General features: G+C 43.8%; 1 protein-coding gene across 1 annotated transcript in view; it reads left to right on the forward strand.

The window, feature by feature from the left end:
* SUCLG1 (succinate-CoA ligase GDP/ADP-forming subunit alpha) overlaps positions 1 to 12533 on the forward strand; it is a 32693-nt gene extending 20160 nt beyond the window's left edge. The window contains exons 6-9 of the mRNA XM_029046480.2: positions 5274 to 5357; positions 6575 to 6726; positions 10294 to 10482; positions 12155 to 12533. Of these exons, the coding sequence (XP_028902313.1) occupies positions 5274 to 5357; positions 6575 to 6726; positions 10294 to 10482; positions 12155 to 12181 (452 nt within the window). The 3' untranslated portion in view covers positions 12182 to 12533. The remainder of the gene's footprint in view (positions 1 to 5273; positions 5358 to 6574; positions 6727 to 10293; positions 10483 to 12154) is intronic.
* Positions 12534 to 12764: the final 231 nt, after the last annotated feature.

Below are 12764 nucleotides of genomic sequence, written 5' to 3' on the forward strand. Positions count from 1 at the left end.
TGTTTAAATAATCTAATCTGCAGAGTCAACAGAAAATCTTTTTTTAAAGCTGAATAAAAGTTCCAGTCACATATTCATTTTCTGTAACCCTTTATCAGCAACAAATAGCTGATTAATTCTGTATGCGCTGAGTGATATGCTGGACACTGTATATAGTGAATCGGATAGTTGGGATCCCTGTTTCCAAGAGTGTTCGATCTGAATTGGATCACATCGACAGGGGCAAACGGAAATGAGCAATCAGTCCTTCACAGTAACAACGGAGACTAGATGATTCTATATGAAGATATCTAAAAATATAAAGGTAGATTTTTGCAGGATACTTGGAAACTGCAGGCACTGAGGTGACATGCCGTGCCAGGATTGGATGGAATAATCAAGTCTGACTTCCATGTCGTAAGAGCAGATTGAGGAAAAGGGTGCGAGGTGGGCTCGGATGGGGAGTTGGAAATGGGAAGGCCAAGGGCACCGAAGAGGCTGTTAAGCGAGTTGAGATCATCAGAGGCTATCGCTAAAGGATCTGGGGGGAATAAGCGTTTGTTTTGTTAGAAGAGTGAAGAGAGGTTCCTGAAAAATTCTAAGATGCGGATTGATGCTGACAAGATGGACAAGAGAAGTGGTATCTGAACATTCAGGGAGCAGTGCTAGAATCAGAGACATTGAGAGGAGCGGGTTCTGGGTCTTCATCTGAGGTATCACCGGGACTTGGGCTTGGAATTGCCTGCACCGTTGGGAAAGAGCTAGGAGATGTCTGATTTTTGGGAAGGCCTAGGAAAAGCAGAAGTGTACGATGACTGAAATTGTAGCCTTGGTGGTTGGGAAAGATGACATCGTTCAGAGCAACCGGGAAGTTGGGTATGAGGGAGAGTTTAGGGAGAAAGACAGGAGACATTAACTTCGGTGTTTGCAACATCAACTTGACAGGGATGCTGGCAAATTAGAAGTGTTCCGTAGTGGAAATCGAAGGCTGTGTGTCCTCTCTGAAGAAGTGGAAGTTAAAGCTGTGAGAGGAAGTGAAATCTGTGACAGAAAAGGCCTAGAAGTAAATGCTTGAGGAATTTCTACCAATAATGGAAGGTGGGGTCCTGGAAGGAAGGCTTAAGAGGAGAACCCAACCGAAGGTGGAGCCAGCTGGAACTGCCCAGGCTGCCCTGTGCCTGACCGGAGCACCACACTGCAGCTCTTCCAGTATGAAGCCAAGAGCAGTGTTGTCTGCTCCCACCAGAAGCCTGGCGGGGCTCTGGGCAGGGCTCTGGGCAGGGCATGGGCCCACCTCTAGGGTGGGTCTGGGAGGGGAGCTGGCCCTGCCCTTCCACTGCCCCAGCTATTTGGGCTGGTTGGGTGTGATCCATCTGGGGACCTCAGAGGTTCCCATCTTCCTCTTGCACTGTGAACCAGAGCAGTTCTTGCCTGCCTCTCCCTCCTCCTCCCCCGAACCCCACTGTCGGGCATCTCTTTCCAGAAACAGAGCATTTTTACTTAGACCTCTGACTAAGAGGGGGCTTAGAGAATGGTGAAGGAAAGCATAGAACCTGGCCTGTGGGAAACCTTTGAGGAGAAAGAGGGTGGAGGAGTTACCACTCCAGTTATAAAGAAGTAATTGGTTAGATGAGCTTTTAATTAAAAGGGCCTGGATTAACGAAATGACCGTGAGGTGATGGAGAAGTGAGAAGTGTCAGTTTATTCAAGGAGTTTAGAGAAGAATGATATGGGGCTGTGGCTATGCGGGAGAGATACCTTTTCATGATGGGGAAAGAACAGAGTGTGTTTCAACATAGAGGGGAAAGAGACAGGCATGAAAGAATGAGACAAGAGAAGAGTTTTCTGTAGTTTCACTGAATTATGCCAGAAAATAGGGGATCGCGTCTCTTGCTTTTTTTTTTTTTGACTCTCCCTTCCCTCTTCTGTCTTTTTCTTCCCTTTTATTCATTCATTCAGTAGTATTTATTGAGCGCTTACTATGTGCAGAGCACTGTACTAAGTGCTTGGAATGTACAATTTGGCAACAGAGATAATCCCTGCCCAATGACGGGCTTACAGTCTAAGCGGGGGAGACAGACGGACAAAAACAAGACAATATAATCACGATAAATAGAATCAAGGGGATGTACATGTCATTAACAAAATAAAATAGGGTAATAAATAATATACAAATGAGCGCAGTGCTGAGGGTAGGGGAAGGGAGAGGGAGAGGAGCAGAGGGAAAAGGGGCTTAGCTGAGGGGAAGTGAAGGGGGGGAAGGGGGAGGGAGCAGAAGGTGGAGGAGGAGCACAGAGGGAGCAGAGGGAGCAGAGGGAAAAGGTGAAGCTCAGTCTGGAGGAGGTGAGCTCTCAGTAGGACTTTGAAGAGGGGAAGAGAGTTAGTTTGATAGAGATGAGGAGGGAGGGCATTCCAGGACAGCAGTAGGACGTGGGCCAGAGGTCGACGGTGGGTTAGGCGTTATTAGGGGACGGTGAGGAGGTGAGTGGCAGAGGAGTGGAGCGTGCTGGTTGGGCAGTAGAAAGAGAAAAGAGAGGAGAGGTAGGAGGGGGCAAGGTGATGGAGAGCCTTGAAGCCCAGAGTGAGAAGTTTTTATTCCGTGCGGAGGTTGATAGGCAACCACTGGAGGTTTTTAAGGAGGGGAGTGACATGCCCAGAGCGTTTCTGTAGGAAGATGATCTGGATAGCGGAATGAAGAATAGACTGGAGTGGGGAGAGACAGGAGGAAGGGAGATCAGAGAGTAGGCTGACACAGTAATCCAGCTGGGATATTATGAGAGCTTGTACCAGCACGATAGCCGTTTGGATGGAGAAGAAAGGGCGGATCTTGGCGATATTGTATAGGTGAGACCGGCAGGTTTTGGTGACGGATTGGATGTGTGGGGTGAATGAGTCAAGGATGACACCAAGGTTGTGGGCTTGAGAGATGGGAAAGATGGTCGTACCATCCACAGTGACAGGGAAGTCAGGAAGAGGACAGGACTCGGGAGGGAAGATGAGCTCAGTTTTGGACACGTTGAGTTTTAGGTGGCAGGCAGACATCCAGGTGGAGACGTCCGGAGTCAGGAGGAGATATGAGCCTGAAGAGGGGGGAGAGAAAGGGGAGGAGATGTAGATTTGGGTGTCATCTGCATAGAGATGATAGTTGAAGCCGTGAGAGCGAATGAATTCACCAAGGGAGTGAGCGTAGATGGAGAACAGAAAAGAGCCAAGAACTGACCCATTAGGAACCCCTACCATTAGTGGATGAGAGGGGGAGGAGGAGCCCTCGAAGGAGACAGAGAATGAACGGCCAGAAAGATAAGAGGAGAACCAGGAGAAGACGGAGTCCGTGAAGCCAAGGTGAGATGAGGTGTGGAAGAGAAGGGGTTGGTCGACAGTGTCCAAGGCAGCTGAGAGGTCGAGGAGGATTAGGATAGAGTAGGATCCATTGGATTTGGCAAGAAGGAGTTCATTCATTCATTCATTCAATAGTATTTATTGAGCGCTTAGTATGTGCAGAGCACTGTACTAAGCGCTGGGATGAACAAGTCGGCAACAGATAGAGACAGTCCCTGCCGTTTGACGGGCTTACAGTCTAATCGGGGGAGATGGACAGACAAGAACAATGGCAATAAATAGAGTCGAGGGGAAGAACATCTCGTAAAAACAATGGCAACTAAATAGAATCAAGGCGATGTACAATTCATTAACAAAATAAATAGGGTAATGAAAATATATACAGTTGAGTTCATGGGTGACGTTTGAGAGAGCAGTCTCAGTAGAGTGGAGGGGATGGAAATCAGACTGGAGGGGGTCCAGGAGAGAGAGTTGAGGAATTCAAGGCAGCAAGGGTAGACAACTTGTTCTAGGAGTTTGGAAAGGAAGGGTAGGAGGGAGATAGGGCGATAACTGGAAGGGGAAGTGGGGTCAAGAGAGGGTTTTTTTAGGATGCAGGAGACATGAGCATGTTTGAAGGCAGAGGGGAAGAAGCCCCTTTCTGTTCCGTCAAATTTGACTTGGTAGTGGAGTGCTGTGTTCTAAGGAGAAGCAGTATGGTACAGTGGATAGAGCACAGGTCTGGGAGTCAGAACCTGGGTTCTAGTCTCGGCTTCACCACTGCTGTGCTGTTTGACAGTGGACAAGTCACTTAACTTCTTTGTGCCAGTTACCTCATCGGTAAAATGGGGATTAAGACTGTGGGACACGAACTCTGTCCAATTTGATTAGCTTGTATCTACCCCCACCTCTTAGTACAGTGCCTGGCAACATAGTAGCACTTAACAAATACCATAAAAAAATAATATTCTCATTGCTTGCTCCTTTAAGAGTGGTGATGGAAAGCTGGCTGGCAGTGTCAGTCAGACCCGGCGTTCACATCGAGAGAAATGCTGGCCTAGGGAGGATGTATGTTTTAAAGGTGGAACTAGTTTAAAGGCCTATCATACTTTTGGTAAAAGTTTTATTTGATTAAATTCCAGACTAAAAGGTGGTTTGTCATCACTGTGACTAATGGGGCGCACAAATTTGACTTTCTCTGGTGTAAAAATGGCTTGATCCAAAATGCAGATATGAAAGGGAGTGCTAATTTATAGCTAAACCCTAAACTTAGCTGCAAACAGATATAGTGATGCTAACACAGCACTGTGGTTACGAGTTCAGATGTGCCGATGCTGAGAAATTAAGAGTTATAGCCCCCAGTGTGACATGCATTTTAATTGCCCGGCAGAGAAGCTATTTCCTGGGAGAGAGTCTCTTCATAAGTCCCAAGGGGATGTAACAAGACAGGAGTTAGATGAGCCCATATATTTTAACTATGTCACCGATGCTATTGCAGCATTCAGCTCCGTACTCCAGGGTTGATAGTGTGGTTTTAACCAACTTGGAGCTTTTTAATCCATTGAATCCAAAACTTCCAGAATCTAAAGCTGATCCCTGGCCCTATGGCACTTTGGGAGCAGCATCTTTAAGACCATTAGGTGATCTTCCAGTGGACATAGTTGCATCTTTGTTCACTGATAAAGGGAGTTGAGGTGACTAGGATTATGGGGATGGTAAAACTGAGGCCGCTGGGGAGTGTTTTCAAGACTGTTAGTCCACAGGATATTCCTTTGTCCTGCAAAGGCTTCCCAACAGGCTTTTAACTTCCCAACTCAGGCAGGCTAGTGTTTGACCCATTTACAAAGGCCTTCAGACAAAGACCCAGTGTTGGTTTGGTAAATCGAGTTTTATAATAATGTAAAATTATTTCAGAATTTATATGTTTCCTAGTACTCTGCTGTAGACCAAATGTGTCTGACTTCTTTTCCTCGAAGGTATTGTGTCACGATCTGGCACCCTGACATACGAGGCGGTTCATCAGACAACACAAGTTGGATTGGGACAGTCATTTTGTGTTGGTGGGTACTTTCTTTGAATTATTTTTATTCAAGATGAAGTCACTGGAGTGGAGTGAGAAAGCAGTGTGGTCCACTGGCTAGAGCATGGGCCTGGAAGTCTGAAGGACCACTTGTCTGCTGTGTGACCTTGGTCAAGGCACTGCTCTGTGCCTCAGATACCTCAACTGTAAAATGGGGATTATAACTCTGAGTTCCATATGGGGACCTAGACCGAGTCCATCCTGATGAGCTTGTATCTGTTCCAGTGCTTAGTGAAGTGCCTGGCACATAGTAAGTACTTAACAAATACCGTTAAAAAAAAACTTAAAAAGTCAAGGAGCCTTGAAGTCCATTTATATGTACATAGAGGAACCTTTGGTTTATGTAAAGATGCAAAATTGTTTCAAAGTTTTAGATGGTCCAACTGGCTCCTGAGATGCAAAATTAATATATAGACATTAGAGGCATCTATTTTCCAGGCTTTACAAAAAAGACATGCTTATAAAGTTGAAGTGTGATTTAGCAGAAAGAGCATGGGCCTGGAGTCAGAGGACCTGGGTTCTGCTCCTGGCTCTTCCAGTTGCTTCCTGTGCGATCTTGGATAAGTCACTTCACTTCTCTGTGTCTCAATTCCCTCAGTTGTAAAATATGGAGGAAATATCCATTCTTCGCCTCCCTTTAGACTGATGTCCCCCATGTGGGGCTGTATCTGAGCTGATTGTATTTAATCTAGCCCTTAGCACAATGCTGCACAAAAACTTAACAAAGTATCACAGTTATTATTGATATCATTATTATTGTTGTGTACGCATTGGTGATTTTTTTTAATGTCCTTTTCAATTCACTTTAGAAAGTGAAATTGGGTGGAAGATTTTAATCAAGTTTTTAATTTCAAATTATGCATTGCTATTCTAAGTAGCCCCAAAATATTGTTTAATTAAAATGCGACAACTTTCTCTTTACCAAGTAGGTTTTCGCCCCCTCCTTTCCCCCTAAAGTTTGTGTGCCATTTCTCATCAAATCCCACTACAGTTAAGGTTTTTGATTTTTAGAACTTTTTCAGGATGACTTTACAAAGCAAAAAAATTTAAAGTTTTTAAATAATCGTAGATCCTACTGAAAATATCCAACAACTCTAAAGAGAATGCTTAAAAAGTCAACTCTTCCTGTTTTGATTTTTCCAAACTCAAATCCAACATCCTATTTTCAGAAAAGGTGAGTAATCTTTTCCCTTTCAGGAATTGGAGGTGATCCCTTTAATGGAACAAATTTTATTGACTGCCTTGAAGTTTTTCTGAAAGATCCAAGCACAGAAGGAATCATACTAATTGGTGAAATTGGTGGTAATGCTGAAGAGGATGCGGCAGCATATTTGAAGCAACACAATTCAGTAAGTGTAACATAGGGGAAAAAAAATGAGAATTCTTATTTCTTCCTAAAAGAACATCTTAGGTGGGTTGTAAAGCATTCCCCCTTTTTACAACTCTAATTCCCATTAGTGTCACTAAAATAGATTAATCAGTCAATAATGTTTATCGAGCCCCTACTACGTGCAGAGCACTGTACTGTTTGGAAGAGTATATTGGAAGAAAAATACACAATCCCTGCTCTCAAGATATATAACAGGAAGATGGATGGACACAAAGTTATTTATAATTGAAAAGTAAAAGAACAGTGCAACTCCTTATAGCAAGAGAATGAAAAGAAAATAAGTGGTAAAGTTCACAAATCAATATGTGCATAAATGCCATAGGGGTCTGTGGGTTCATAAGTGGGGAGGATAATGGAAATAATAATAGTGATATTTAAGTGCTTACTATGTGCCAAGCACTATATTAAGCTCAGGGATAGATGCAAGATAATGAGGATGGACACAGTCCCTGTCCCACATGGGGCTCATAGACTGAGGGGAAAAAGAACTGGTCTTGAATCTCATTTTACAGAAGAGGAAACTGAGGCACAGAGAAGTTCATTGATTTACTCAAGGTCACATAACAAGCAAGTGGCGAAGCTGAGAAAATGTTATTCAAGGAAAGCCTGCTGGGAGAGGTGGGGTTACAAGAGGGTTTTGAAGATGGGAAAATTTACAAATTAGTGGATTTGAATAGGAAAGGAGTTCCATCAGCGGGGAGATGTGACCAAGCCTACAGAAAGGGAAAATTAAGAGCAAGGGCTGAAGTTCACTTAAACTGGGTCTTCACAATAGATGATCACTGAGTCTCTTGAGTAGGAAAGATTAATAGAAAGTTTGATTTTTTTTTTTCCCCAACAGCTCTAGTACCTACTTAGTATAGTACATTTTACTTAATGCTGACAATTCTCATGCTAGGCTCAAGCTTACAAATTAATGTCCCCAAAATATATTCTAAGTTATTTGGGTAGTTTGGGAAAAATGCCCAAAACTGAACTCATCTTCCCCCCACAATCCTTCTCCTCCTGACTTTTCCATCACTCTCACCAGCATCATCATCCTCTCTGTTGTACAAGTGCACAGTCTTGGCATTGTCCTTGATGATATCTCTTTCCTTCAACCCACTTATCTAGTCAGTCACCTCATTCTGCCAGTTCTATCTTCCTCTCCAGAATTCACCCCTTCCTCTCCATCCAAACTGCTGTCACACTGGTCCAAGCGTGTCACATCCCACCTCAGTTACTTTACTCAGTCCCATCACTGACCTTCCTGTCTCCAGCCTCTCCTTCTGCAGTCCACCCCTCACTCTGTCCGTGTCATTTTTCTAAAAAAATCAATCCATGCAAGCCTCCCAACTCCTCAAAAACCTCCAGTGTGCCTCCCATCCATCTTCATGTTAAGCAGAAGCTCCTCTCTGTTGGCTTTAAGCAGTCAGCTCTCTCCCATTAGTACCCAGTATAAATACTTCACTCTAACATCAGCCTCCATCTTGTCTCTCTCACTGTCGATCCCTTGCTCGTGCCCTCCTTCCCTCCTGTGCTCAGAATTCCCTTCCACCTCAAATCTAGCGAGTCCAGCACTCTCACTGTATTCCCGAGTCTTACTCAAATCACATCTGCTCCAAAAAACCTTCCCTGACTAATCTCTCATCTCCTCACCCAGTTTTCCTTCCCTTCTGCATTATCCATGGACTTGAGTCTGTACCCCCAAGACATTTAGGTATTCACTTGCTTCCTAAATTCCTTGGCAAGTGTAAGATCCTCGAGAGCAGGCATTGTAGCTACGTACTCTGTTGTACTCTCCCAAGCACTTAGTACCTTGCTCTGCACAAAGTAAGTGCTCAATAAATACCATTGATTGATTCAGGCCAGTTCTGCAAAGAAAATGCAAGATAGAGTGTATTCCCTCTCTTAGATTTGACTGACCCCACTCCCCATTTCGGTCCATTGGCAAGGAAATCATTTGAAGACCATCACTGCTGGTGAAAAAAGGCAAATCTGGGTGTACGAGAGATTTTAAACACTCCATTCTGTCCACCACACGAATGCATCTTAAAAATTGGGCCCTGTGTTTTATTCATAAACTGCAAAACTTTAGAGTTGTAATTTGTAGGTGAATAAGAGTTTGGTGGTGAGGTGAAACCCGAGGGAATGTGATGTTCCCGTGGTCTGCTGTTTGGCATTGGGTTACTTTGCTACATTAAAACTGCCTATGTGAAGCACTTTCCATTAAGAAATGTACTGCTTCTAGCCAGTGAAACTTTCTTCAGTGTTACCTGGGGGCTGGCTATTTTAAGAATTTATGCAGGATCATATGAAATGGCATGATAAACCCCAGGACCCTGCCTGTTAATCAAGATAAACCCCGAAAGTCTGACCGGTCAGGTTATTGCAGGGCCTGAATCAATCTCCCAAACTCCAGACCCCCCCACTCCTTTGCTCATGTCCCTCCTTCCTTCCCGGAACTCCCTCCGACTTCCTCTCTGACACAGATCTCCATTCTCCGTATCCTCAAAGCCCTACTGAAATCATTGTTCCACCAAGAGGCCTTCCAGTCAGTCAGTGATATTTATGGAGCGCTCACTGGGTGCAGAGCACTGTACGAAACACTTGGGAAAGTACACTACAACAGAGTTAGAAGATGTGATTCCTTCCCACAAGGAGCTCACAGAATACAAGGGAAGACTAAAACACATTATAGCCACGCAAAATGGCAGAGTATAAGGAGATGTATAAAAGTGCTGTGGGGCTGGGGTGAGTCAAAGTACTTAGTCTCGTACACAGATAAGTTCATGGTAGAGTTGGGGGGTAAATAGGGGAAAGAAAGCCTCCCAGAGGAGGTTATTTTAGTAGGGCTTTCAAGATTGACCCCTGACTGACCCCTCTTTTCCCCGTCTTATCTGCTCCTCCCACCTTTTGCCTCTGCATTTAGATCTGTACTCCTTAAGCATTTTGATCCTTCAGCCCCGCAGCATTTATGTACTTATCCTATAGTCTGCCACCTCGTCTTTCTCTTTTATTTTAATGTTTATCTCTCCCATTAGTTGTAAACTCCTTGAGGACAGGGAATCTTGCCTACCACTTTATTGTATAGGTTAGCATAGAGTTTGGCACACAATAAGTGCTCAATAAATAGGGCCATTGATTGATTATGAAGGGGCAGGTGGATATGTATCAAACAACTTTGTGTCACTGAAGTTTGGTTAGATTGAAATCTGTTACTTTGTACTCTTCCAAGTACATAATATAGTGCTGTGCACACAGTAAGCAATCAATACATGCAATTGATGGATTGAAGACTTCTTCCAAGCTGCCTTGGGTTAATTTGGAATAACTCAGCAGTGTCCTAAGAGACCCCAGTCGTGGTGTAGTGTTTCCATTACTGTTGGGAGGTGATTAGGCTCCTGCCAGGCTGAACTATCAAGGGCCATTTGCTGGCAGTGGTTCCTCAGTTAGTGACTGATATTTGATTGATTTCTTTTCATTAGGTTGTTTCCCAGATGCGGGCCATTCAGTGTTTAAAAATGTTGTTCTACTTCCTCCACAGGGGCCAAATGCCAAGCCAGTAGTGTCCTTCATTGCGGGTTTGACTGCTCCTCCGGGAAGGAGGATGGGTCACGCTGGGGCTATCATTGCTGGTGGGAAAGGTGGAGCTAAAGAAAAAATTGCTGCCCTCCAGAGCGCTGGCGTCGTCGTCAGCATGTCTCCGGCTCAGCTGGGAAGCACCATGTACAAGGTGAGTTACGAGACCCTCATCAGATGCTGGGAGTTATTTAGTTTGTCGGTGTGTGACCACATAATTAGGCCCTTGAAAGTGATGGATCTCCATCTGCTTTATTTCATTCAGGTAAATTTCTTGACCTCATCAGAAGCTCATTCGCATTCCATCTGGGCGTGACTGGAAATAACTTTTTGAAGCAAAGTGTTTCCTTCTTTCAAAGGCTCTTTCCAAAGGAGTGAGGAGGTGGCCCATGTCGGTTGACGCAGAGTGTGGCACAGAGTGTTTTCCACATTATTTGGGATTTTGAGCCAGGTGTAACCCTTGCTGAGGAACCCTCCCCATATTCCTTCCTTACCCAGGCGTAGGAGGTGTTAAGGTGTTGCTTTTCAGGCAGCTGGGTTATTTAATGTTGCTTCTGGGCTGGACCTGACCAGAACACCTGATATGTCTTGTCCAATGTCTTTTGAAGCATGGATATCAGTATTCAATTCTAATTTGCCTTGGATTGTTTTTTGACTTTAATTACTGCTTATATCATGGGTCTGGCCAATTCATCTATCACTTCCCTTACTCATCTGCTTTTTTTGGTCCTAGAAGTGGGCCTTGAAATAATACTGTATTGGTCCCTTCTGTGATGTATTACTATCATCCTTTTCTTTGGAAATGATTTGCCATTTCTTTTATGAAAAACAGAAACATCATTTATTGTTAAAAGCCTTAAAATTCCTGGCCTCCTATGTGACATTGGGAAAAGGAGTATTATTCCTAGGATAGAAGGGAACCTTGGCTCTTAGATAATAAAAGTCTGGCTGACTTTCCCATTGTTATCAGTGAGTGGCCTGAGCATTTAATTGAAGTTGGTGGTGGCCACCACAGTCAGCAGTAGGAAAAGGAAGAAAATTTTCCTTCTATTATTTTCTTTGTGCCTCATCTCAAGGGCAAACAGGTGACTTGACTGATATATTTTTTCCCCTCCTTGCACTCTCCTGAATGATTGGCTGACAGTGGATGGGGTGTCGGTTGTTGGAGTTGTTGGGTGTAGGAAGGTGGTGGTAAATAGAATACAAGGATTTTACGTTTTTATAGAAAATGAGCAGAAACAGACTGATTGATATTTGTGTGCACGTGTTACCAGTTTACTCCATCGTGTGGCAGCAGAAGTCTTCATTTTAAAATTCTCGCCTTTGCCGGCCAGCTTGAGAAATGCCATCTGAGAAGTTGTTTCCTTTCATTCATTCAATCGTATTCTAAGTATTTATGCTGTTCTCAGATCTGAACAGTCTGAATTTCTCCCTCCTCATCCTTGCCCTTGGAAAACGCAGCCCAAGTTTGGCAATCTTTCGTTGGCAGAAAGGACCCAGTAATGGCACCCTTATTGCATCCTATGTCCAAATGGCCAGCAATAAGATTCTCCAACCCAAAATAATAATTCTGCAGGAGAAAAACTGTGTGCCTCATTTTTGGTATTTAGGAGGAATAAGGCTGAAGCCCGGTACCTAGTTCAGTGAAATTTAAGCTGACAGGGATTCTTTTGAAAGCTGATTTTTTTCCCAGATGTCCTGTTACCAGTACTTCTTTGCATTTGCCTTTTGTGGTGGTTCATGGGATTGTGCAAATGAGAGGTTTATAATTTGGTTGTCTGTTTCTCTTCTCCCTCCCCACCCATTTCTCTTTTTTTTTCCTGCAGGAGTTTGAGAAGAGGAAACTTCTTTAAAAACATTGTGACAGGAAACACTGGACAAGTGTGAACCAACACTGCCCCTGCTTCTGGGTAGCCATTGTATGCCAACCCAGCCTCATGCACATGGTTGATATCGGTCTCCCAATGCAACGTGAAGCCATAAGGAATGTTTCGATTGCTCTTTAACTCAGATGTGTTCTCCTGATTATTCATCGTAGCCAATCAATAAATCTACCATCTGATTTGACCTTGGATTTCTGATATTCAATGATGGGTAAGGGAGAAGTTTCGAAAATTTATAGAAGGTGACTAGGTACCATATAAACGGATCTGTCTGGTGTCTTTTGGAGTTAGTAGACAAGCTATTAAATGATATACGAAATCATTACTCTGAATACAGTCTTCTTATTAATGTAATCAATACATCTAGACAGGTAAGATCTCCAGAACAGAAGATATGAACCTTTCGATTTTTGTCCCTGTAAGACAGCTTTAAGGATCTGGGTATTTTTCCCAGAATAGGAAAAGGGCTAACCCTATTGGAGAAGGATAGCTGTGAGCAAGCATTTTTGTCCTGAAAAGGGATTGGAAGTCCATTGGAAATGATTTCCAGGAG

This window comes from Ornithorhynchus anatinus, chromosome 18 (assembly GCF_004115215.2).
Source record: "Ornithorhynchus anatinus isolate Pmale09 chromosome 18, mOrnAna1.pri.v4, whole genome shotgun sequence".
Taxonomy (NCBI): Eukaryota; Metazoa; Chordata; class Mammalia; order Monotremata; family Ornithorhynchidae; genus Ornithorhynchus; species Ornithorhynchus anatinus.